At 35.1% G+C, this 27,955-nt stretch overlaps 1 protein-coding gene across 1 annotated transcript; it reads right to left on the reverse strand.

Moving 5' to 3' along the window:
* Window positions 1–21: 21 nt before the first annotated feature.
* On the reverse strand, window positions 22–27,829 carry LOC126979209 (E3 ubiquitin-protein ligase SMURF1). The gene is made up of 13 exons (XM_050828463.1): window positions 27,678–27,829; window positions 27,545–27,583; window positions 27,119–27,260; window positions 25,966–26,066; window positions 25,009–25,252; window positions 21,462–21,716; window positions 19,938–20,068; window positions 17,372–17,604; window positions 14,944–15,147; window positions 13,361–13,600; window positions 11,694–11,881; window positions 7,722–7,993; window positions 22–5,547 (listed from the first exon to the last, which is right to left on the reverse strand). Exons 1-13 carry the CDS (start codon window positions 27,730–27,732, stop codon window positions 5,171–5,173), a joined length of 2,481 nt encoding a protein of 826 aa, XP_050684420.1. The 5' UTR covers window positions 27,733–27,829; the 3' UTR covers window positions 22–5,170.
* Between the last annotated feature and the right edge of the window lie 126 nt (window positions 27,830–27,955).

The following is a 27,955-nucleotide window of genomic DNA, read 5'->3' on the forward strand; positions in this document are numbered from 1 at the left end:
TTAAAATAAAAACAACAAATATAGTGTGCAAAATAATATATTTTCCGTTATTATAACGAGCTTCCTTATCATAATAATTCTCTATACTATATTGCTAGTTATACAAAACTAATCACCGATTCCAGTTAAAGGCACTCAACCTTCTTACCTAATTATTTCATGTTTTTATTACTATATCCAGGGTTCAATTGATTTGTTAATCAAATTACAAAATTTAATTATCTACTTATAAATATTGTATAAAAATGAAATATTAATTATTTCGTACTTGGCTACTAGCAGTTAATATTTAAATAATAATATTTTTTTTTGTAAGGCACCTAACTTGAAATATGCTGTACATTGTAATTAAAACTGACACAAGATGGCTTGTGATATGTCAATGTCATAGTTTTATAATTATAATATTAACAATTTGTTGTTTTTAAATATTAAACCCTCACTTCATTACAATTTGAAAACAAAACTTTATGACGATACGTCACTCAAACGGTTAGCTCAGTTGGAAGAGCACTCGCTCGTTCGAGTCCCGCATCGTTCATAAAATTTTGTTTTCATAATTTATATTTTGTGTATTATAATATTATGCTAATCTTTTAATAGTAGTTTGTGAATGTACATATAATGAAGGGCATTTAACACGAGTGTGGCTTTGTAATAACATCACACAAGTATTTTAATGCCTAATTATGTAGTTACATACACTACTTTATCTATCCACATATGAAACGCCTCCATGATAATTTCAGGAGCCTCATATTATGACCATAATACATTTTAACCGGTAACGGTAATGAAAAGTTTCTGCTTCCATAGTTTTTTTTTAATTCAGAGACAAACTAGAGTCGGTCCCAACTATCATATCGTTCGAACTTACGTACAACATTTGTCAAATTTCATTGCATTTCGAAATAAACGTCATCTCGACTGATATTAAGTATAGAGGTCAAATAATTTTTTGTAGTTTTTCAGAGATGTTCGAAATTTGAATGAAACAGAATTATCGAAATCGATGTTATTATCTAGCAATTATACATATAATAAATATGCTCTAACAAAAAAGTTTAATTGTTGATGATATTTGAGTATATAAAAGTATTTAATTATAGGTATGAAACAGATCGCCGGCCAATCGGCTACGAGGATTTAGAAAACCGTTAATGGTGTGTATGAAATGAGTCACTTCTTAAAACTTGATCACAATTATTGAAAAAAAAAAAATAGTTTTACAAGTTTGTATTTATTTATCAAGCCTTTTATTCTATTATAAGATCTGTCTGTAGCAAATATTTCTTGTATTGAATTAGATAATGAAGTAATTGTACTCGCAAAGAGTAAACCGTTTTAAGCGCGAATTGGTTGGACAACCCCCATAAAAGTTTTCCAATAGATCCAACAAAATTCAAGTTCTTAAATGACAACGCACCAGCCATCTATAGGTCAGCATACACAGGCAATTCCATTGTGATAATAATCATCATAAACTCTTAAGGTACGCGATGTTAGCAAAACAATAAATACTTTTGCTTTTTGAAGTTATACTTCTTTTTACACGTTATGAAAAAATTATGAAGTACTGTAACACAAAAGTAACAGGGTGAAGTTGGTTCCTAAAATTTTCTGACGTTTGCGACATTCGTTATAATTTTTTTGTTTTCTTCGTCCATTATTAGGACAGACAAAGGGTTCAAGCCCATACAGCCGTATTAGTTATAAAATAGTTAATTGTCAAAGCCGTCTTTGCAAGATTCTAACAATATTGTTCTTTCTAGAAACGTAGAATACCAGGAGCAATAAATAATTTTAAGGATTTTTGCTATGTTACGCAAAAGAAGTATAACTTCTTGCGTGCATACATAAGTACACACACACACTTTTTGTACTAAAATACATTGAATACAATGCTGATTATGATAATATAATGTACAAATATATATATACATACAATTGCTTTCGAACATTTAAATATGGCGCCCTATACTTAAATTCGAGCTAATTGAATACAAAACGTACCAATAGTTAAATCTAATTGCGTCTATCACGAGTTTTGCTCCCTAAGTACTTAAGTTAGTTAAGAATATTCCGATTGGAGCGCTACACCGTTTTCATACAAATACTTGACACAACGAGCGCTATACTTTTCATACAAAATGACGGAACCAAAGAGAAGTAAACTCATGATAGGCATATACACTCATACTGGTATATTTTCGATAATAAGAATACAAAACTTATGCAGAACGTGTATTAAGTGCAATATCATTGGTAATTATTGAATAACTAAAAAAACTAAATATATTGATTAAAATAAAAGTTATAATTTTTGAGACTGACAAATGAAATTTTCCACATTTTTTTTACATTTCAAACAATCTCACGTTTAAAGGTCCTTATTTATGACTATGCAAGAAATTAATTATTCTTTATTTACTGACCATAAAAGTAATACATTAATTCGGTTGCAACATGTTACTTACCATTTAAGATAATTATTATATGAAAGCCTTCTACATTATAACCTGTTTGAGCATATATCATGTTAACTAATATTTACTGATTTAATGTGATGTATCATATTATTTTGCATTATTCATTTAACAATTAAAATGACGGTTTATTAAATATCTTAGTGGATATGAGTTTTTAATATGAACATTCGATATCATATTCCATTTAATTCAAAACCCATAAACTTAGTATACCAGTGTAATAGACATGCCCTGTGTGAGAGTTAGATAACTCTCCTAAGTGTGAGAAAGATACGGAATAGATGTAAACAAACAATTAGTGTCCATTAGTCTCCTGTCAAACTAGACCTAGTTTTAATTTTAGTATTTTATCGTAATTGTTTTGTCTTTTCACGGATATTAATTAAATAATATAATGGGGTCGTGTTCTGTATTAGACTGTGATGTTACATACAGCAACAATCAAACTAAAGAAACATTTCATAGGTACATACTGATTCTACAATACTACTTTCGAGATGTTTATTTTAGTACAACATATGCACTAAAACTAAACTAAATATTATATTTTACATACGCAGTGAACACCATATTTTCTAAAGATTATAATTATTAAAAAAAAATATTAGAAAATAAAATATTGTATACGTGAATATGACGCCGTCTATTTATATATTTTGTCATAGGGATTGACCAAAAGCAACTTCACTAACTCACAAACACATCTGTAAAACTAGCACACATGAACATTTACACTAATATACTAAGTTTGTGTTCATAGCATACTTTAGAATATCTTTCGAAATCAAAACCACGATCATTAAGCATGTATATTCATTATAATATATATTGTGATTTTAATGTAAGTTTGTAAAGAAAACTAAGCCCCCCAACACAATAAATTGGCATTATAAATAGCTTAATTATTACAGTTTATAATAAGGACTATTTAATGATTCCTATTAATTATAAAAACTAGTTTAATATATTGACGTCGTTTTATGAAAAATACTGCAAACACCAGCGACAGTGATCGTAAGAAGTAAATGGAAGAACATAGATTAAATATTTATCTATTATTATTATCCACTATCTATATATCATATTAAAACGTTATTTAGATTTCATTCAGGTGAAATGTATCTGCATATAGTATCTTTTTTTAATATATCCCGATTAATAATTTAAAATCGCTTAATTACTTACAAGCCAATAAAAAAATTTCGTCATGTCACATTGCCTCGTCAGTCTCATACACTTCACACCAAATACGTTTCGATAACCTGACAAATTCGTTGGTGACACCCCAATGACAACAAACGACGGAGGTAATAAATAAAAATAATACTGCGCCATAAAGTCCGTTTCGCAAGAGTCCCATTGTGTTAGCACTGGATGTATAAGTTGTTTAGAATTTTACTGATATCGTGTTGTAGTAAACTTAAATAGGGTATTCCTTAACTAACAATGAAATCTACTGAACAGTTTGTTATTTTTAAGTAATATCCATCGCGTGAGAGATTAAATTTACAAATTTAATTTATACTAATTTTGAAAAAGCGACCTCTCAAGTCAGTTCAATTCCTAATATACAATTATTGGGGTTGACAGGTAATCAACTGTAATTTAGATTCTGTAGATGGAGACAAATTTTAATTTAGAATTTACAGTCGATGCGTCACTCAGACGGTTGGCTCAGTTGGTAAGAGCGCTCAGACGTAACTCAAGAGGCGCGGGTTTGAGTTCCGCATAGTCCATAAATTTTGGTACGAATTAAAATTGTATACGAAATCTAGTTTCAGGTACTTTTATAATGTAAAGGCAAATTTTTATCTATGTTAGGTACTAACAACATAGCACAGTTCTGGCAACTTAACAAAAATGGTACTCATATTTGAAACGAAAAATAGTATAGTAGGGCCAATAAGACGAGAAAAAGAATGTAAACAAAGTTTCAGGTGTTCACAACATTTTTATCGATGTCTTTGAATATTGATATATTATAAAGGTTTTCTAGAGCTGCCGGGATGTGATTACATAATGAACAGCAAAAATCAACGAAATAACTATCAATAGCGGATTAATAATTACAAGAAACTAAGTAATTACGGAAACGAATAAATACGTATCACTTCAAACGCAATCCAAACAGGTATGAACTTGTTCACAAAATGGCGGACCAAATATTCAAAACTGCGGTACTGCTTTCCCGTAGCACGAAACACGCAACGACAGCTATTGTCGACCAGCTGTCGCCATTACTGCGTACGTGCGTACAGAGATATTGATATGCTATGAGTATGAAACACAATAAGACTACCTTACCATCAACAGAGAACAATAATACACAAACGTAAATGTATGGAAGGGTACATGAAAATAAGAATGCGGTAAGAACTAGGCTTGTTTAAACCCGGTAAAACCCGAATGGGTTTATGTTTGTACTTAAATTTAAGTAAAATTGTAAAATATTTGTTTGTGTGTAAATAAATAAAAAAATATCGCTCGCTATCGCAATGTAACTTTGTAATCGTCCTTTTGTTTACTTTCTTTATCTTGTTTCGTTGGCCTTAGTATACTTATACGGCGCTTGAACGACGCGCACCGCTGGTCACGAACAAATTTGCCAGGTATTAATATAATTAAAGCGTTTTTTTGCTTTAATATAATTAAAGCGTAACAACCTTACATAATTCGGCGACTCATTCGACTGCGAACCCGGCAGTCTCGAGCACGGCCTGTGTGAGTTTATCGCGTAGTTTCTCCTTCGACGGGTACGGGGGAAGGTCTAATCTGTTGAAGCACGTGTGGGCTTTGGGGAGAGAGTCGGGTGACGCGTCGGCGACCAGGTGAAGAGTGAAAAGTCGGGGTGCCGCGGCCCCAGTGGAGCCCTGCAGCGCTCGGAAGCCAGCCAGTGGGACGCGGCGTGACCCGGTGACGAACTGCAGCAATCGTGAGCGCATTTCTCCGTCGAACTCCTCAACTATCTCCCAAAACCAAGAGACAATGGGCGCGTCGGCGGTGACGTGTTTGAGCCGCGTGTGGCGCCGCCAGTCTGCCGGGTCCAGGTCGGCTTTACCTGTCCATTAAAGTTGTATATTATATAATAGTTATTTATGCAACTGTTGTGTAATAAGGGGTATTAAAACTTCGCCTCGTGTGATAATAGTATCACATGAGTGTTTTAATACCTAATTATCAACAGTTGCATACAAGACTTTATCTACACCCAGAATATGAATGCTCTAAAAGATTCTAAAACAGTTAGCTTACAGCTAACACTTAAACAGCAGTCCTAGTAGTAACCTAATATCATTCATTACTGATTATATACATATAAACTAAGTTTTGAAAAATTACTTATTTTAGTAGTAATTTACATTTTGTATAGTGCAATAATTAAAATTCACTCGAATATAATGTCCTTTTTGCAGCGTTTAAAATGAATCGCTCATTTTTTGTAAACAAAACAATAAAAATATCGAAGCAAAATGGCGGGAATTCAAATAACCTACTTTTTTTTTACGGCGCGCGACGGTCTGGTAGTGTGGAACGCGCGTAAACGAAAATGTTCTTTTTTTGAAATTCATACAGATACCACGCATAGAGTAATAACAATGGGGCTGTCTGTTGAAACTCATTGCGCATAAGGGGATTGAAAAAAAAACATAGGAGTGTTGTTATGAAATTCAGTACAACATTACAACACTCGTTTGGATGATGTAATGGTTATTAGAACATTGGGTGTTTTAATGTTGGCAATAAGCTAACTGTTTCAGAATCTTTAATAGAGGATTTAATGCATGGGTGTAGATAAACATAATAAATATATATGGTGTTATTATTGTTGTTGTGAATAGATGTCCCTTTTTTATTAAATCGGAGGACAAACATGTCTGCAAATCACCCGCGCCGACTTTGCTCTCTTGCAATATACCACAGGAATCATAAAAGTGGATAATGGCGCTTCCGCCGAAGGTATGGATGACTTCTACAAACCCAATGATATTGTATGAGCCAATTAATTAATTCATAGGCACGATCACGCAATAATATTGACACACTTTTTACACAAATTATCTTGCCCCAAGTTAGGCATTTATAGCCTGTGTTATGGGTTACAAGACAATGATATATTTAATACAATATACTTATTTAAACATACATAAATTCATATAAACATACATAAATACATTTAAACATCCATGACTCGGAAACAAACATCCATATTCATCATATAAATGCTTGCACCTACCGGGATTCGAACCCGGGACCTCTAGCTTAGTAGGTAGGATCGCTAACTACTCGGCTATACAGGTCGTCAAATATTATATATATCGGCTTCATTCGCACACGACTGAAGTAAGTCATAGCCGAAATAACTACTTATAATTAGTCATCTTGTCGCCGTAATATATGTAAGTCATACAAGGCAGACCACTTAATAGCGACCGTGTGGGTAAACTCGCCGCATCACTGCATTTACTAGTGAAGTAAGATTATAGTAGTAGTATGATTCAAGATAATAGATAAGTTATAGTGTAGGGTGAAGGAAAACCCACAGTTCCCGGACTATAGTTAAGTGTTGAGTGTTATATCGAATTGGTGAGGTTTACAATATAAATTTTAATCATATTGATATTTTATGAACGTCAATTGGAATGTTTGAAAATCACATAGTAAAAGCATTGAAATCATAACTAATAATCTTTTATATTGTTTAAAATTTATAGTTTGTTATACGTTTGTCACACTCTTCTTTTTTGTGTCTATTAAATTTTAACCTTGTAATGTTAACTTTTCTTAATTTTTATTTAATCAGTGGTTAACGGTGCTGGTGGCATATTTAGTACTACCTTATAACGTCTCCAACAACACAAGACCTCTCGCAAGCTAGTAAAACTTCCACGTCCTAGGTTACGTAAAATAACTCATGTAATGGATCACGGCCCTTTTAACAAGCATCTGTTTAATAAGGGTGTCACCGACAGTCCACTGTGCAGAGCCTGCATGGAGGCAGAAGAAACAGCCGCACACATCATTATAGAGTGTAGGTTTGTGGCCACACACCGGGCTAAACACCTAGGGTCCCCGAGGTCATGGGTGAAATCAGAGGTTTGATACACTACCTTGATGAGTTGGGCTGGCAGGATTAGCCGTCCACCTCACCACGCAAAATAGACGCACTGAAGTCATCGAGTTGTGGATAGTAGACCTACCTTATGTTTACCCCAATAAATAATATAAGTGTACCTGCTAGCAGCGGCTGCAGGTCGCGTGCCGAGAGCGGTCGCAGCAGCTGCGGCGGCACCACGTCGGCCAGGCCTCGTTGCAGCGCGAGCCACTGTCGCTCGGCGCCGCGCGTGAACCGATGCGCCACGTACAGGCGCACGTACTCGCGCTTGTTAGCGTCCGTCACCGCCTCGTGCGCGCCGCCCGGCCGCAGCTCCACGCTCCGCACGGCGCCGAACGACGAGCACTCCACCGAGAACGTCGTGTCGATCACTCCCGCTATGCTGTTCTCTCTGAAAATATTATTACATTTGATTGTTACCACTATGTGTCAAATTCAAATATATTTAAAGTCATTATTCCTCACTTCTGGGATGAACGATGTGGGACCAGAAACGTATCGTTCGTATATTTTGGTTACAAATTTAATTCGGTCAATAGCCGTACAACTTACAGGTGTTGATAGTAGTGAGACCGAATGAAGCCATGCGGTGTGATATTTATTATATAAGTTAATTACTTCAGTTATTCACCGTTAGCAACCAAAGCCCCTACTGTTAGCTACTCAGTACATCTCGACCTCTGAGTGTCTGTGAGCACCTTGTTTATCTCTCTTATAAGCAAGTTGAGCGGCAGATCCTACACTGTACGCAACTTATTTATCTCTCATATAAGCCGTTCGCGCGGCAGATCCTATTCTGTATGCAACTTATTTATCTCTTATACATGCAGTTCGTGCGGCAGATCCAATACTGTACATAACTTATTTATCTCTCATATAAGCAGTTAGCCCAACAGATCCTATACTGTACACAACTTATTTATCTGTCATATAAGCAGTCCGCACGGCAGATCCTATACTGTAGGCAACTTATTTATCACTCATATATGCCGTTCGCGCGGCAGATCCTATACTGTACATAACTTATTTATCTCTCATATCAGCCGTTCGCGCAGCAGATCCTATACTGTAAACAATTTATTTATCTCTCATATAAGCAATTCGCGCGGAATGCAACTAATGAATGTCAACAAAATATTTTTTTCTTATTGAATCTACTGCTACTTCGTAAAAAGTTGAGGTAATGAGATAAAGTAACAATAAACGTAACGGTAATTACTTTTCTTTTTATATCCTCCGCCTTTGAGGGTTGAACTTTAATAAGAAAAAAAGAAATAGCAAGAAACTCATTTCCACTTTTTTCAATCAATATTTACAGCTTCGTTTACAAATCATTTCAGTTAAAATATATGTAAAGTGATCCAAAAAGTACTCAAAGCCAAACACAAGTAAAAAAAATGTAAATTAATAGGTAAAAATAAGAGTTATTGAGTACAGTCATAGCCGACTACTGTATCGACAATAATAGTGGGCCATCATACAGTAGATGCATAATTAAAACCATGAAGCAGTTTTCGGCTACAGGATCATCCTGCCACCACAAGTATCTCTCATATAAGCAGTTCACGCGGCAGATCCTATACTGTACGCAACTTATTTATCTCTCATATAAGTAGTTCGCGCGGCAGATCATATACTGTACGCAACTTATTTATCTCCCATATAAGTAGTTCGCGCGGCAGATCATATACTGTACGCAACTTATTTATCTCCCATATAAGTAGTTCGCGCGGCAGATCATATACTGTACACAACTTATTTATCTGTCATAATAGCAGTCCGCACGGCAGATCCTATACTGTAGGCAACTTATTTATCTCTCATATAAGCAGTTCACGCGGCAGATCCTATACTGTACGCAACTTATTTATCTCTCATATAAGTAGTTCGCGCGGCAGATCATATACTGTACACAACTTATTTATCTCCCATATAAGTAGTTCGCGCGGCAGATCATATACTGTACACAACTTATTTATCTGTCATAATAGCAGTCCGCACGGCAGATCCTATACTGTAGGCAACTTATTTATCTCTCATATAAGCAGTTCACGCGGCAGATCCTATACTGTACGCAACTTATTTATCTCTCATATAAGTAGTTCGCGCGGCAGATCACATACTGTACACAACTTATTTATCTGTCCTAATAGCAGTCCGCACGGCAGATCCTATACTGTAGGCAACTTATTTATCTCTCATATAAGTAGTTCGCACGGCAGATCCTATACTGTACACAACTTATTTATCTGTCCTAATAGCAGTCCGCACGGCAGATCCTATACTGTAGGCAACTTATTTATCTCTCATATAAGCAGTTCACGCGGCAGATCCTATACTATACGCAATTTATTTATCTCTCATATAAGTAGTTCGCGCAGCAGATCATATACTGTACGCAACTTATTTATCTCTCATATAATTAGTGCGCACGGCAGATCCTATACTGTACGCAATTTATTTATCTGTCATAATAGCAGTCCGCACGGCAGATCCTATACTGTAGGCAACTTATTTATCACTCATATAAGCAGTTCACGCGGCAGATCCTATACTGTACACAACTTATTTATCTGTCATATAAGTAGTCCGCGAGGCATATCCTATACAGTACGCAACCTATTTATCTCTCATATAAGCAAAAAAAAATATTTTTCTAAATTCATGTTGTTCTTATTTAGTGGGTCCAAAAGAAATTTACGAAGGCCTTAGATTATAAAACCGGTAATTATATATATATATATATATAATTGTTTCCCGATAGGTCATAATCAGTATATATATATATTAAATTGATACTGTGACTTTGTTTTGTTTAATATTTTTATGGATTATCCCTAGTTAGCTATTAAACTTGTTAATTAAGGAAACTTAAGGTCTGGTAATTGTTATTTAATTTGCAATATATATAATGGCAGGATCATCCTGCCACCACAAGTAACGCCCATTCACGGGCATGACGCAAGGGCCAGCCATCGCCTATATATTATACTCTACACAACTTATTTATCTATCATATAAGCAGTTCGCGCGGCATATCCTATACTCTACGCAACTTATTTTTTTTATCACTCATTTAAACAGTTCGCACGGCAGATCATAAGGGTTAATAAATCACATACTACCTTATTTACCTACCATGAATAATATCACTTATTGAAACTCTAAAACTACCATCTGGTATCAGTAATATAATTAAGAACGTCATTATGTTATAGTTACCTTTACCCCACAATCATTTTTTAAGAATTCTTTTAATTTCGTTGTGAACAGTTTACTGAGATCTGGTTGTAAAAGACTTCGTTGACTTCGCTCCACAAAGGACAAACTAACTCGACTTAGCCTAGTAGTAAGCATTATAAGTTTATGATTGTTCCTGGTGTGAACATTATGGTTATGACAGTCATCGCAACTGGAATTAAGGGATGGCGTTGTAATTGCATAGTACTGATTTTCTATACAATTCGGCGGGAAATAAGAGACGCACCGCATATCGGTGATTTAGAAGTATATAGTTATAATGCTGCAATCTGCAATCTCGGGTGAACTTATAATTAAGATGCCTGACCAATTCTATGAAGGTTAGTGCAAATGGACCCCAAAAACCCATGATCGGTTCTCCAAAGTGAGGAATGTCAAATCCAACACCGAATAATACATATTATCCACCTAAGGTTTTTAAAACATTTCAGACATCAATTTTACCATTACCACTGTTATAAAAGGACTGATGTAAAAAAATGTCAGGAATAATATAAGTCCCGTCTCATACTGTGGATTTCTGTTGGTAGAGTGCGGTATGACAGGGCAAGAATCGCGAGGATGCGCCGGTGGTGATGATGAGATTGGTGAGAATACAAATCCGCAGTATGAGACTGAACGTTATCGCGAACCCACCACACTCAACCTGATGAAGGACCGTTGGAATGGTCCGAAACTAGTAAGTAAAGCCGTGTTAAATAAATAAAGTTTATAATGTCTCACGAAAGTTTTAATAATTTAATAACAAAAGTGATGTTATTGTTGTTATTTAAATAGATGGCAACAACGCTATGAAATTCTATAATAATTTTAGTAGAAAAATATCTTACAGCATCCATGAAAGCGACCGATGCAGTTCCGGATCCACATCTTTTATGTCGCGTAGAGTGATTGGTCTGGACAACAGCTGCTTATAGAAGGGCGCAGTGAACGCCGCGTCTAGTTGGTGACCGTGGAACAGGGCCACACCGAGGATGCGACCCGCGAAGTGGAAGTATGATAGATGTTCCGGGTTCACCTGAAAATAAGTAAATTTTGTCAATCTTCATAGAAAACATTTTTGCGTTCCTACGTGTACAATTTGTAAGCACGACGAGCCGCTTTTTCACCCAAGTGAAACATACATGTGTCGGAGAACCCGCTCGGAAAATAGCGAACACGAGCCGAAGTCTCTCAATTTGAACTCAAGAAATGGCCGTAGGAGAGGGGAATGTCGACTACTGAACCTTGTTCCGGGTGGACGTGTTTGTTCGATCCACAAAATTAATTTCAATTTAATCTCATTATAATCTGATTTGTAAACTATTCATAATTGTTAATTTGTTTGTGCGTAAATTTATATTATCCAGCCTGAGCCGACACTTACTTTATACTTTGATACATTATACGTCTAGATAGAACCTCTGGCTGGTAGACAACCGATGAAAAAAGGCCGAGATAGTTACTCTAGTGTGCGTAACAAGCTAAGTCTTACACTCGCGATTTGTAGGTATGTTTCTTTATGTTAGTGTGCGTGCATTGCTCAAAATAGAGGTCAAGCAACTTCAAGTTTTTTCGACGTTTTCACGGCTGTCACATTCTTAAATAATAATAATATATAAATAATATTATAATTTTAGCAAATATCAATTATATATTTTTGCATGAGAAATATTTAATAGTTTCATAATTAGATTTTCATACAACTATTATGGCTACATATTTGTATGAAATTAATCGGACGGTTATAGCCTAGCTAGGTAAGTGATCACTGCCGTCCAAACTCTCTTGTAACAAATACCAGGAATCACAAGATTATTTTCCACCTGATAAAGCGTCAAATAAACGTACATACATTAAAAAACCGATAACACGTTTATACTTGGTGGGAAGGATCGATTCGATGGCTCCGTGGTGAGATTCATCGGTTGGGCCTATTGCGTCACCGACTCTTTTATTAACGAATAAACAGAATAGAGTTCTTGTTTTATGCGATTCAGCGAGTGCACATTTATCACCGATAAAAAGCCCAGCAACATTTATCCACCATAAAAACTCTAGCAACATTTATCCACCATAAGAAACCTAGCTAGATTAGATGTTTTCTATCTAACCAAAAATAAATTCATCCAAAATGTTAAATATATAATATCAAACAAGTAGGACAGTCAAAAGTCAGTGTCTTTTATAATATTCAAAAAGACAGTCGAGATCCTTTTGCATCAACTGACAATCATTTATAGATTTTATACTACGATATATCTTCTTGTCGTCAGCATACATAAGATATTCAGAGTTAGCTAAGCAGGAACCGATATCATAGAAATATGCATTATAAAATAATGGCCCTAAATGCGAACCCTGTGGTACACCGCAGGGAATATCAACGAGATCAGACCTGTAACCACCAATCACAACCGCTTGAGATCTATTTGAAAGATAGATTATGTGATGTAGATTTTATGAAATAAATAAATGAATAAAAAACAAACAGAGTGAAGAAGGGCAGGTGACTCACCCCGGAGTCCGCGTTGATCTGCAGCGCGTAGCGGTCCTCCCCGGCGTTGGCGTACTGGAACAGGCCGTAGTGCGGGTTGAGCAGTTCGCGTCCCAGCAGGTGCAGCCACTCGCGCGCCACGCCGCCATAGTCCAGCCCCTCCTCGCCACGGAACTTCACCAGCAGCCGCTTGCGCAACTCCTTGCCGCGGAGCTTCATCACGAGACGGTACGATTCCTCCAGCACTTCGTTGCGTGAAACCTGTGTTACAAATATTTGTGAGATTGAAATTGTGTATGTTGCTAACCGTGAGCCTGATGAGAGAGCTCATGGCAATGGAGAAGGCTATGCTCGAAGGTTCCCTGCAAGATCGAATCAGAAATGAGAAGATCCGTAGGAGCACCAGTTACCGACGACAGAAGTAAACTGAAGTGGCTGTTGAACTATGTGCCCTCAGTGGGCAGGAACAGATGGCCCTTGGGGCAGTAAAGTCCTCGATTGGCGACCACATACCAGAAGAAGTAGTGTCGGTGGGCCCCCACAAGATGAACCGATGATCTGGCCAAAATACACACAATGAAGCGACGTCTCTACGCAACGCTATGTGATCAAGCCGTTCACAGAGCACTGGGAACAATTCGAGCAGCTCTGCATTATACGAGGTCAAATGGTTCGAGCTGATACTGACTTAAATGTCAGATTGACAGTCGGTATATCCATGGGTTAGATAATTTATACATCTAGATAAAACCTCTTGTTACTAAACAACCCATTTAAACAGGCCTTCTTTATTTCTATACATATATAAATATTAAAGTTAAGATGTAATCTAAATATTGTCAAATGGTGCACCCATGTTTTTCTACACTGGTACTTTAACATGTTTGTTATTGCTAAAATTAGTTCATGTAACCCAGCTTAAGAGCACCCGCGCATTAGAGCGGCCACGACCAGACGAATCGTCACAGCGACGGTTTTAAATGCGGCCAGCCGTCCGTCTCGCATGGCAATCGGCTAGCATTGTTGCCGCAGCGGCTCCAGCAGTTAATGAGCTGACATTAGTAGAGATGAACGTCGAGGAAATGGGAGTCATTGCTTTTTATTATGATAAATGCGATCACACGACCCGTATGCACAAAGTACTAGTCGCACCGACCAGTTTTATATATAATTCATGAGCTGCATCCGGCCAGTTGGGTCGTAGTCGGTCCAAGGTCGCTCCAGTGCGCTGGCGCTCTTACTATCACAGTTCATGAGATACAGCCTAATCACAGACAAACAGACAGACCGATGTAAGCTAAGAACAAGAGAGCTTGCATTATTTATTACAACATTAATAAATTTTAGTTTTCAAATTGTTAAAATACTGCCTTATAGACGTAGTAAAAATTATGAATGCTGTTGTAGCTTATAAGAGAATTAACTCTTATCCACATCACTACCATATTTTAAGTTTAAGCATGTAGAGAGTGTAATTTGTTAGTTGCCCAAATAAATAAAGAAATAAATAAATTACAGACATGATTATTTGTATGGAGGTAAGTTGTTCTCTAAATATCGTTTCATGAAATCATTAAGTATATTATTGTAAAATGTGAACATACCTCAATGCGACAATGTCCGGTCTGCGGCTGCAAGGCCTGGAGTTCTGCTCTGAGCACACGCGCCTTCGCTGCCAAGTCGCGCTTGTATTTGGGCAGGGCTTCCGCGTCGCTCAGCTCGTTGGGTGCGCTCGCCGTAATGAATGACTGAATGAATGACCTCGTCGATACTGGTGCTTGCACTTGGGTCGGTTCTCCTGGCTGTGTCTGTTTATTAATTAAATTAATTGTATTACATTGATAAGCGCATATCCGTCAAACGCTTAAAATTAAAATGTCACTAAAACCAGGCCGTGAAGTTGTAAGAAATGAAGTCGATTGACAATCTACCAGTTAATTATAATATCACGGCTTTGACAATATACCTGCGACATATAGAATTGTAATGAAATTAATAAAATGGTTTCGAATTCTTTAGAAGAATACAGTAACAGCAGGAAGACAATAAAAGCAAAATATAAATTATAATGATAATACCAACTTAATAAAGCTATATCTATTAATAATCACTCACTACACAGTGCCACCACTATTTTTTTAAGAAGTTGTATGATGATAATAATATTTTTAATGTCAACTTAAAAATTATCATATGTTTATGAGACTTAGATTAAAAAAGTATTTTGAATGAATAAAATAAAAACAATATATTTATAAAATTAGCCCAAATAATATAAATAATATCTTAGAAGATTAAGGTATCTCTTGGCTGTATACACACTGCCAACACATCAGCTCAGAGCCGCAGGCGATTTCAGCTGTTTAATTACTGTATACTTTGCGCTTGCCTAGTCTGTTCTGGGGTATTGCCTTACGGTATGGGGAGGTGCCGGTAAAATAATAAATACCATTTGCCAGGTCCTCTCAGTGAGACAGATATTTATATTTCAAACTGCTCTTCGCAAACACTCCGAAATTACTTTTGACCCTACCACACGCCTCTCAAATAACATTGATTCACGTAGCACTATAGCTGCAAGTCGCCATTACAAACACATAAACTCTAAAATTTATAACAAAAGCTTAAACATCTACCCACTGACCAAGAGGAAATGTAAAGTGAAACTCGACTCCTGGTTAAAAACACTAGATTATGAAGATACAGTGTAACTTGGGGATGTGTAAAATATTCATCACTCCCTCACACACCTAACAAAAACACACAGCACAAATGTAACAAACTTCACAATCACTATATATATATATCTCTAACACTCACCCAAAACTAAACACATAATATTATAATAATAATGTGTACATTTCAAATCACATGTTCTGTACTATTTTTTAATGTCTTGTTATCAATTACCATACTCTGTTTATTATTTAGATCCCTGTGCATGGAACATCATTCCTTATTGTATTCGGAGAAGGGTGTTGTTACCTGCGCTGCAGTTTATACTTTTGCAGCTATCATCGTTTTTACTTGTTTGTATTAGCTTTGTTAAATTGTTTCAAATAAAAGTTTTATTATTTAAAAAAAACAGCTGTGTGAGTTTAAAATGTTCACTTACTCAAATATCTTAAACCCTCCATGATGTGATTAAGAACCGCATATTATTATCACCATAAACTGTTTTGTTAGAAACTATTTTCATTAAAAATTATTTTCTGTAAAAATGTTAGTAATTGTTATTATTAGGTACAAAATAATAACATTGATTTTGAAATATTACTACAGTCAAATTTTGTTATAATTGGAAATAAAATTCAATAATTTGACGAATGTTGCACGTAAGTAAAGATATTGAACAATATGATAGTTAGGGCCGACTCTAGTTGGTCTCTGAAATAAAATAAAAACTATGACAGCTGCCAGAAAACTTTTCATGAACGCCATTACCGGTTAAAATGTATGGTGGTCATAATATGAGGCTCTTGAATGCATCACGGAGGCTTATGATATGTGGGTAGATAAAGTAGTATGTGTGTGTGTGTGTGTGTGTGTGGTAGCTAAAGTGTGTGTGAATACAATTCACAGATCCCAGAAGATATAATCATTTAATATTATTAAATGATTTAATGCCTAATTATGTACCAGTGGGAGGCACAGGATGCCAGCTATACTACTACAACGGAGCCTATTTCTGCCGTGAAGCAGTAATGTGTAAGTATTAGGCACATGTGGGCAAATGAGACTTAATATTTTATGTCTCAAGGTGACGATCGTAATTCTTGAAAAATCCAAAAACTCTGAGCGGCACTGCATTGTAATGGGAATTGCGTATCAATTACCATCAGCTCATCGTCTCGCCGTCTCCCTTATTTTCAAAAAAAATGTACAGTCGCTTAAACTACTATAATCTGTTTGAATTACTGAAAATACAGCTTAGAGACAATATTAAATTATTATATCTTCTGGGATGTGTGAATTGTGATCAATAATAAACATTTGTCCAAAAGGCACATCGGTTCAGATTTCCATACGTACCAGTCTAGCATTAAGAGCCAGTCTCGGGTCGGTAAACTGCGTGGTTCTGTTGTTGTGGTCCACGAAGTACGGTCGGCCGGAGGGCGCGTGCCTCATCTCCCAGCCAGGTGGCAACGGACCCGCGGTGGCCGCGCAATGACGCAGGTGCTGTGGCACGCGGGGGTCGTGCCACGTCGACGCACCGTTTGTACTGTTGTAGAAGTACACCTGGCCTTGGGCTGTAGTCCGCATCTCTGCAATACAATGACGTTTTATTAATATTGACTATACACATCGTACAATAATAAAGCCGGAAAACATGTGGAACATGCCGTTCACTCAGGTTTTTTTTTTTTGTGGAATAGGAGGACAAACAAGCGTACGGGTCACCTGTTGTTAAGTGATCACCGCCGCCCACAATCTCTTGCAACACCAGAGGAATCACAGGAGCGTTGCCGGCCTTTAAGGAAGGTGTACGCGCTTTTTTTGAAGGTACCCATGTCGTATCGTCCCGGAAACACCGCACAAGGAAGCTCATTCCAATGTTTAAAATATTCTTGGTGAATGAGCAGCAATGTAAAACATTTATTCGGTTCAGATTTGATTCGAACAGTGACTGATGACATACGAATAAAGAGAAAAGTGTGCATACATTGTGTAAGCAAACTTGCCGTTCCGCTATCAGACTGCGAATGATATGTCCTAATATGTGTATAGAACGTGATTGCTGCAATATTATAACATATCATTATGTCCAAAATAAGTCATTTTTGGGAAATTCTGATAGATTATTCATAATAAACCGAATGGACTATATATTTGCGACAAAATGTATACAGTTCTATGGAGAGTTACTCACCTGGTGTCCATTTGGTTGCGCAAACAGAACGTTATTGCCTTTATGACCCTTGTTTTAGTAAACATTTTATGACAAAGCAACATTCAGAGCGTCAAGTTTGACATTATATAAAATGTCAAATGCTATATTTCGCATACTACGGTATTGCGAAGTTTTCTGACCAATATTTCGTGTTGAACACAATCGAAAGCGTCGAATAAATTACAAAAGAAGCCAAGCGCATATCGAGACTCTTGCCATGCTTCTAATATATTATTATGTACCAATTAGCTGACCCGACACGTTGTTCTATTCAAAGAAAAAAACTGTTTCGGATGGAATTTCGTAAAATCATTGCTCGTTCTTCGCTGACCTCTACTCGGCGAAAGGAATATTCCTACCAAATTTCAAGTCTCTACGCCTTATGGTTCCAGAGATATATTTCGCTTTTATGCATCTAATACGTTATTTAAATAATTAAATAAGAATAATCGTTAAATTTATGAAGTGTTATAAGTAGGATAATAATTTACAAGTACACAAGTATGGATGTGGTTATATTTACATTACAGCGGTGCGCTTTACTTCAAGATATCAATAGTACCACCAACTACCAGAGCAGCATTACATTACCAATATTGGTTAGTAGATATAAAGTTACTTACTTATAACCATGTGTTGCCTTCAATAGGGCAGTACGCGTTTAAGCATTGATTAGGCCGGTCCCAGTTACCATTAACCATTCGTCTATAACCATTACAGGGCCGGTCTGAATAACCATCATAACCAATAAATATTAGAGATCCGCGTATTCACAATTAGAACCATTAATATAGTAATTTAATCAGTGTTATTATAGTGTAATTTAATACCTTAAACAAATAAATATAATTATTACCAATAAAACCACTATATAGACCCCCTAAGTTACCTCCTTTTCCAAATTTTAAATCTTTTGTGTCAAATACGGAATTTGTAGAAGTTCAATCATTATTAATATTATTATTCAAGCAATGCTATCAACCTGTGCGTCAAAACTTATAAAAACAATTCGCACAGAAATAAAAATTTAAATTGAAAAATATTAACCACCACCAATCAAAATAAAAACTATCCTATCCCTCAAGTTGGATTAACTGAACACAGTGTGCAAAATATGGTTAAAATCGGATCACTAGTTTAAGAGTACATCGCGACACGAAATTTTTATTGAGCGAAGCTGAGCGGAGCTCACATCGGGTGACTCCAATTGATTTCTGTGTTAAATTGTTTCTCGACCATTTTTGGACCGATTTTAAAAATTTTTTGAACTCATAGAAAGCTTTTCCTAGGTTATTGTCGTGACAGAATGTTAAATTTCGACTTTATTCAATTATTATAATTAAAAACAAACATAATTTACAAATTATTCTAAATTAACACGCGCTATTTATATTTATTTTTAAATTGAGCCGGTGATCAAATCACAATAAGTTATTTTTAAAAGATGAAATTTGGTACTACTGTTCAGAAATTAGGTACATAAATATTAAAATAATTGCAGTTTTAGAAATATTGGCAACAATACAAACTGAGAGTTTGATCCCATTATGTATTATTAATAGATATATCTAATAATGTCAGACTTATGCACACAATTTATTTTCGAATGTTCATGATCTATAAGCATCAATAGTGTACCTCGCTTCGCTCAAATATACACCGCAGCGAGAATAATATTAAAATGTAATAAACTCTTTCTATTATTACCATATCCTGGTGGCAGGTCTGTAGCAGTGATAGAACTGGCTGATGGGAATGAAGCAGAGTTGTTGTTGGTGGGAGACACCGGTGTTGCAGGCACTCTACTTCGAACTGCTGTCTGTGGCTGAGGCTCCGGTCTACAAATGTAAATAAATATGATTGAAGTTATTGCTTGGGTTGGACTTAATATCCCGTAACACGAATTAGGAGGTAAACAATATTGTAGTTGATAGAGCTTACAATTATAATGATACCACTCTTATTACAAGTTAATGCACCGTTTTCAAGAAAATAACGAAAAAGAATTCTAACCTAAAACGGGTAAATCACGTAAATAAAACTGTAGATAAGCGCTGTCATATGGCCGGGAGGCTAAAAACTTCCTAATGTCAATTATAAATAGAAAACTGTAAAATTAAATGTAAAAAATAGTCTGGGGTAAACTAGACGGCCTCATCAATTATAATTTTTTGGCTAAAAAGGCTAGAACCCAGAGTTGTAATTATTTTTTCTTATATTTCCTATAATGTTTAATCCGTTTTCCTATAATGTTATACTTTATTCCGTTTCCATGTTGTTTTGAATGTTCATGTGTTGTGTTTTATCCGTTTAGACATTAGAGGTTGTAATTTTTTTTCGTTATTTTCTTGAAAACTGTGCATTATCTTGTAATAAGATTAGTAGCACTAAAATGTGGATCAAAGCTCTATCAACTATAAGTTGTAATTTATTTAATATAAACTATAATTGTAAGTTTTTTTTGTATGGTTAGTTAATTGGATTTTGTGGTAATTTAATTGTAATTTTGATTTTGATTTTAATTTGTATTTTCGATGGGTTATGCCTGAAATAAATGATTATTATTATTATATTTTAAAAATTTGTTAGGTTAGGTGCATTGCTTTAACTGTTCTAATATATTAGAAAGAAACGAATTCTAGGCGTTTCCGTTTCTTTTCTCCCCATAAAATGTTCTAACCCTTAAAAATGTCATATAAGTTATAATGCTTTTTCTCTGGAACGCTGTATTACCTTGTAATTAGCATTATAATCGTGGACTAAACCTCTGTCAATTACAATATTTTTTATCTCCTAATGCTACGGGATACTAAGGTTTTACCTATTGCTTTTTTATGAAAATAAGGGACGAGACTAGCAGGACGTTCAGCTGATGGTAATTGATACGCCCTGCCCGTAACAATGCAGTGCCACTCGGGATTCTTAAAAACCCAAAAATTCTGAGCGGCACTACAATTGCGCCCGTCACCTTGAGACATAAGATGTTTAGTCTCGTTTTCCCAGAAATTTCACTAGCTACGGCCTTCAGACCGAAACACAATAATAATTACACATTACTACTTCACGGCAGAAAAAGGGGCCGTGGTTCTAATAATCTAGCAGGCATCCTGTACAAAGGCACCTCCTATTGGTAAATACCTCATACGACAACCTTGGGCCTGGGACGTCCCTATTACTTTTAAGCTCCGGGCAAGCACAGGGCAAAATCAACAAATAAAAAGTACAACATACCTAAGGGAAATAGAGTTTCCATGTCGAACATCACTCTCTGATGTCGGTGAGGCAGGTGCCATAGGTGACAATGGCGTGCTTGGAGTACTAGGGCTTACTGAAGGCCCTGGAAGGCGGGGTGTCGGCGGAGATGCAGGTCTAACATGAGGGCCAGGTAAGGGGGGTGTGGATGGCCGTGGACTTGCTGTTTCCACAAGTTCAGGCGCAGGTCTTTCCCACTGTGTTTGTCGTAGTGCATGATTTACATAGTAAGCCCTGTAGGTCATAGAGTTGACGTGAAAATAACATAAAAATTCATACTTATTATGCAACTGTTGTGTAATAAGGGGAATTAAAACACGAATGTCGGTTTATCACATGAGTGTTTTAATACCTAATTATCAACAGTTGCATACAAGACTTTATCTACACCCATAATATGAAACCTCTAAAAGATTCTGAAACAGTTAGCTTACTGCTAACATTAAAACAGCCAGTCCTAGCAGTAACATAATATCATCCATTACTGATTATATACAAATAAACAAAGAATTAATGAAATAATTATTTATTTTAGTAGTAATTTACATTTTGTATAGTGCAATTATTAAAATTCACTTGAATATTATGTTCTTTTGCAGTGTTTAAATTATCCGGCGGTGTGCTGTCAAAATCGTTTCCCTCTCAACCCCCCGTGGTCGTACTGTTATAACCGTTAGGTACATGTCGTGATATTTTCGTGCTATCAATGCAATTGAAGTTTTCATTGTTACTTTTTAACTTTTTTGTTAATTGTTCTGTAGTTTCTGTTGTTCTGTGTCGCTATATTAGTTCTGTCAGAAAAGTAAACACACATTGTACTTAGCCTAGATGCTTTCATTGACTTTCATCGTTATAGTAATAAAATCAGCATCACAACCCAAAACTTTAACAGCAACCATTAAAAAATAAATAAATCGTTTTTTATTTATTAATATTACGATTTAATTTAGTGATGTGTGTTTTGCACACCGTAACAAAGCGATGTAGTGACGTCATCGGCGTTCAGCTCCAGAGATAATAACCGGGTAGTATAATAATTGCTTTTTAATCTACTTTGAAACCGTTGTAATGAAATAAAGTTCAACAAAATGGATAACATGCCATTCACTAGCCAGGCAATATGGTTTTTTTTTTCATTACACATCACCAATTACACAATTTCCAATAATCTTAACACTAAATCTTAACACTTAATAATTCTTCTATTTTTAAATCTATGTAATTTTTTTATAACAATTAGGGACGAGACGAGCAGGACGTTGGTAATTGATACGCCCTGCCCATTAAAATGTAGTGCCGATCAGAATTTTTGGTTTTTCCAGAATCACAATTGCGCTCGTCACCTTGGGACATAAGATGTTAAGTCTCATTTGCCCAGTAATTTCACTAGTTACGGCGCTCTTCAGACCGAAACACAATAATGCTTACACATTATCGTTTCATGGCAGAAATAGGCGCCGTTGTGGTACTCATAATCTAGCCGGCATCCTATGCAAAGGAGCCTCCCACTGGCTCTCTTGAAGCAGTAATGTGTAAGCATTACTGTGTTTCGGTCTGAAGGGCGCCGTAGCTAGTTAAATCACTGGGCAAATGAGACTTAACATCTTGTCTCAAGGTGACGAGCGCAGTTGTAGTGCCGCTCAGAATTTTTGGGGTTTCAAGAATCCTGAGCGGCACTGCATTGTAATGGGCAGGCCGTATCAATTACCATCAGCTGAACGTCCTGCTGTCTTGTCCCTTATTTTCATAAAAAGCCTCCCACTAGTAAAATATTTATGTTATGAATTACTAAGACTTATATTCATACATATTACATTGTTTGTGTCTGAATTACTTACTGTAATTATTAAGGTTGTCTGGCCACACGTTTCTGTCCACTTGGGTTGTTATTTTCTAGACGAAGCTATCCCGCTCAAAGTTACGCGTGGCGAGTGTACTACCTACCTACCTACTATTACATTTGCCTTGGCGCCGACTTCAAAGCTATCAATATGATAGTTTAGCACATACAAATAATAGTATTTTATTAATATTTAAGGTAAAGGTTTGCATAAGGTTTGAAATTAAATTTTTAGTAATTTGATACTTTTCAGTTATTTCGGTTTTTTTAAACTTAGTTTTTTTTTATGTTTTACTGTTTAGTGTCAGTTAATAATAATATATAATCAATCTGAATTAAGACTCCTAAAAAAGCCGTACACAAAAAAACAATTATATCATCCACATAGAAAAAAAATTTCATAAAATGAAAACAATGTAAAAAATTTATGGGACTAAATAGCATCTGTTTCGCATCGACCTAAAGAATAATTACGTAGATAGGATTATAAATCTCAGAGTAATCGATGTACATATATAAAAAAAATACCGATCGAATTGAGAACCTCCTACTTTTTGAAGTCGGTAAATATACAAAATTTACACAGCTTAAATTAGAATAAGGTCACAGATCTCTTAGAATCACTGACATAGTATTGGTGTTTAAGGGAAATTTGGATTGATAGATTACCACTGTATAATAAAAAGTAAGGGAGATTCAATACAAAAGTTTTCTCATTTAGTATTCTTTTGTAAATGAGTGATGAATGTAGATAAACCTGAACGGTTGCTCCTAATTGTGGTGGCTAGATGATCCTGTCACCAGAAACTCTGCTTCATGTATGCTACATCATTTAAGAACGCAATACATAATGAATAATTAGAGAAATGCATATTTGCAAAACCCCAGCTTTTTGACACCAGAGAGGAATGGGTGGGCACTTTATGAGGTTACACTAGATTATCTCTGGTTTGACGGAGACTGTATGCCACAATTAGTATTCAACATTGCTATTAATGAAAAATAAATTAATAATGTTGAAAATGTTACTGCAAGTGAATATAAATAGTTTTTCTTGAATAATTGCTGCATTTGAATTTCTTTAACTAAATGAATAAATATATATTACTTTTTGTGATGATGCAGAGGTAGCCCAATCAAAGACAGATGAATCTGAAGATGATTCTTTTAGCTCTGATGAAGGAGAATCTACAGAAGATTATCACAATTTATTTCTGACAGGGAATGAATTAAATTTGTATTTTTTAACTTATCATTCTTCAGTTGTTTAATTATTTTATATCTCAATAAATGTGATTTTCGATAAATCCTGAGAAAAAAAAAATTCAATTTCTGTTGAAATTTTGGAATACTGTCATAAAAAGGTTTTTTTTTTTTTATTTTAAGTTTGTTTAAAAATTAATTTAAAACAAATTTCTCTTACGATTTCATGAAAAAAAAACAAAATTTTTCTAAATTGACTACAATTACTTTTATGACAAAACCCAACAAAACAGAAATATATCCATTTAAAACACACAAATCAACACAATCATTTTTATACAAACCGTTTTTAGCACAAATTCACAATTGTTTTTATTTATTTTACCCCAAAATTTTGTCTAGAAACCTTGCTAGCAAGGTGTGTCCTTGTATATGTCATGTGGCCTCATAGAAGGTACAACTATCTCTACTTCTTATTCTTACCTGCCAGAAGGTGTAAATTTTTCTTTCCAAAGCTGTGACTGATGTGTATTATTGTTCAAAGGTGGTTGTTCCCTAGGAGACTGAACATCTCCTGCTGGTCCCACTACTGCTAATGGGGACCCTTCACCAGCAGCAGAAGCTGGCTCACCTCTACTACCATCTCTGGATAGCAATGATACAATTACTTGGCCTTTAACTCCACAAGTTTCCCCAGAACTATCTTCACAAAGTTCTAAGCATTGATCTAAAAAATAATACCATATTTTTATCAACCTGAACTATTGAGAAGGGTACTCTTATAACTTATTATTCACATATGAATATGTATATATGTAACTGAAACACAACCTTCTTTATACAATTTTATACCTCCTGAAATTCCCCGCCCAACTTCCTTTAAATGTCTCCTCTCCCTAGTTTTCACTCCTTTTGTATATATTTTGTGTAAATATATTAAAATAAATAAGATTAAGTTGTAAATAGCACTAAGTACTTATATCAAGTAATTTAAGTAATTATATTTGTGTTTGTCCCTTATAGTCCTAACAGCATGTATATTTGTTTCAGGTATAAGAAAATAAAACTTGTTTCAATCTTAAGCACCGACCAATACCATTAAAATTAGTAAAAGAATACTCTAAGCTTGGTGGTCTACCTTAACGTGACATTGGCAAACTTGTGGTATACCTTCCACGGCAGCCATAGTAGGAAGAATAGAATAGAATAGAATGTGTGTTGATAAAATAAAGAAATGTTTCTATAAACATCTGCTTAAGTTCTTTAGTAAAACAATGATTAATTTGTACCAAAAAATAAGAATTAGGTCCCATCTATTTTTAATATTAAGGGAAAATGGGCAAGCTCTCCTGATTAAAAGTAAGAACTTTCATCAAAATTGCAAAAATGTTAATAATTTTGAGTTAGGTGAAATTGGTAAACAAGTGACAGTAAACTTACATCCTGTATCTTTTAATTTATTCACTGTGGATGGCTGAATTCTAACACATCCTAAGAAGCCAGAACCTTGCCTCTTATGCACTTTGCGTTGATTCCAAACACTGAAATAATTTACAAAGATTAGATATTTTTGTCCACTTTAAACAAACCTTAGTATTTATTAACTATTATCACTAATAAAATTTATAAGACCACAAGAAAGGTAATTTAACAGACTATAAAAGTAAAAATATTTAATTTTAAAACTTTATCTGTGTAGAATACGACAGGCCGTCAAAATGGGGTCAGCCGTAAAAATTATCTGTAGCAGACGATTTAAAAATTCTTTTTTGTATTATCTATGATGTTTTAGTAACTATTCTATTTCTAATTTTATAAAAATTTACTACAATACTACTATAAATCTAAAAAAATGCATGACAGCCCTACTTTAAGGGAAATTTATTTAAATTATGCAGTATCTATTGTTTATGTTATCTAACAAAGCACTAGCTTGTTTAATAACAAAAGCATTGATGTTCGTTTTTATAAACAAGCCGAAACACTTCAAAACCAATAAATTTTATTGTGTAACCCGAGCCGGTTGACCTTGATGTCAGTAACATGGTAAAGTGCGGCATAAGACTGGCCATGGCGCGATTCACTTTGTGGCATAGGCAGTCAAACGGATGGGATAACCATTAGTAATGACATGTTTACCATGAAATAAGTGTTCTTGATTATGTTCTTGTGTTTCCATATTCACTGAGCTTCTGACATTATTAGCTAAAATATTAGAAGATAAACCTATATCACTGCAGCCCTCATTATTTTAATGCATCTAAACTCTAAAACCTTATTCACATACAAAAAATAAAGGCTAACAAATGACAGTGCAACATCTCCCTTCTCCGTACTTGCCATCGGTGAACACTATGTCATTATTAACTTAACTGCTGTTCATATAACATATTTACTTAACTGAATTGTTGTTACTACTTCAGTTTTCACTTTTCATTCACAACCCTTAAATCATGGTATAGCCCTGTCAACAGTGCCATTACATTGTCAACTCCAATTTATTTTTTTGCGCTGACAAGAAAAATTTCCCATATGTGCAGAAAATCTTGATGATGGTTTTAAAGTTATAAATAGAAGTTAACAATTATCATACCTGATTGTGATTCCATCGCCTTTTGTGAGATACAAATCATAATGTGTGTTCCATTTTGGATCTAATGTTGCTTTGACTGTATTAGTCGAGTAAACCTGTCCACTGCCATCCACTGATATCTTGGCAAATGGATCAGGTAATCCTTAAAATTAGATGGTTATCAATGTCAGTACAGGAAAATATAAGTTACAACGCATTTTACAATACATAGCATAAACTCTGATCATGGAAATGTGATATAATAATAACAGGTTGTCTTTTCAGAAGACATGAAATGATTGATATAGAGTTTAACAAATAGGTATTTATTACCTAATTAGAGATTTATTTAATAAATGACATCAAGAAGTAAATGTTAAACAAGCTAAGTTAATAATAAATCATTACATAGGTATAATATTATAATTGAAAACAAATGCAACTTACGAAAAAGATCTCTTCGAACAAGATTTCGGGCGCACAATACTAGAACAATAAAAAAATATTAAAAACCAAATGGTTTAAATTATATTGTTTTTTAATTATTCCGTGTAATCATAAAGTGAAAGGTGTGCCTTACTTGTGAGACGAACTTTTTGAGCCCCATATTTTCGACTCGATACAGGAGTAGACATCTTAAAATTTATATTTATTCATCACAATAGTATTTTTTCATCCTACATAAATATATACTTCATAAAAATATTTAATCATTTCAATCTTATACTAATGTCCGCCATTTTTTTTTGTTACACTCAGTGATTTTTTTTTCATATATCGCCCACTAAGGGCAGGTCTATAGTCTATGTTTACACTTACTGACTTCAAGCTGAGCGTACTCAGACTTTGCTCAGACTT

The sequence above is a fragment of the Leptidea sinapis genome, chromosome Z, assembly GCF_905404315.1.
Source record: "Leptidea sinapis chromosome Z, ilLepSina1.1, whole genome shotgun sequence".
Classification (NCBI taxonomy): Eukaryota; Metazoa; Arthropoda; class Insecta; order Lepidoptera; family Pieridae; genus Leptidea; species Leptidea sinapis.

What these genes read in the sequence shown, in the direction of transcription:
- LOC126979209 (XM_050828463.1), bottom strand. Translation starts at nt 27,732, where the DNA reads ATGTCTACTCCTGTATCGAGTCGAAAATATGGGGCTCAAAAAGTTCGT. An exon ending in GGCGATGGAATCACAATCAG is followed by an intron (nt 26,067 to 27,118) that starts GTATGATAATTG and finishes AAATTATTTCAG; the next exon opens with TGTTTGGAATCAACGCAAAG. An exon ending in AAATTTACACCTTCTGGCAG is followed by an intron (nt 21,717 to 25,008) that starts GTAAGAATAAGA and finishes TATGACCTACAG; the next exon opens with GGCTTACTATGTAAATCATG.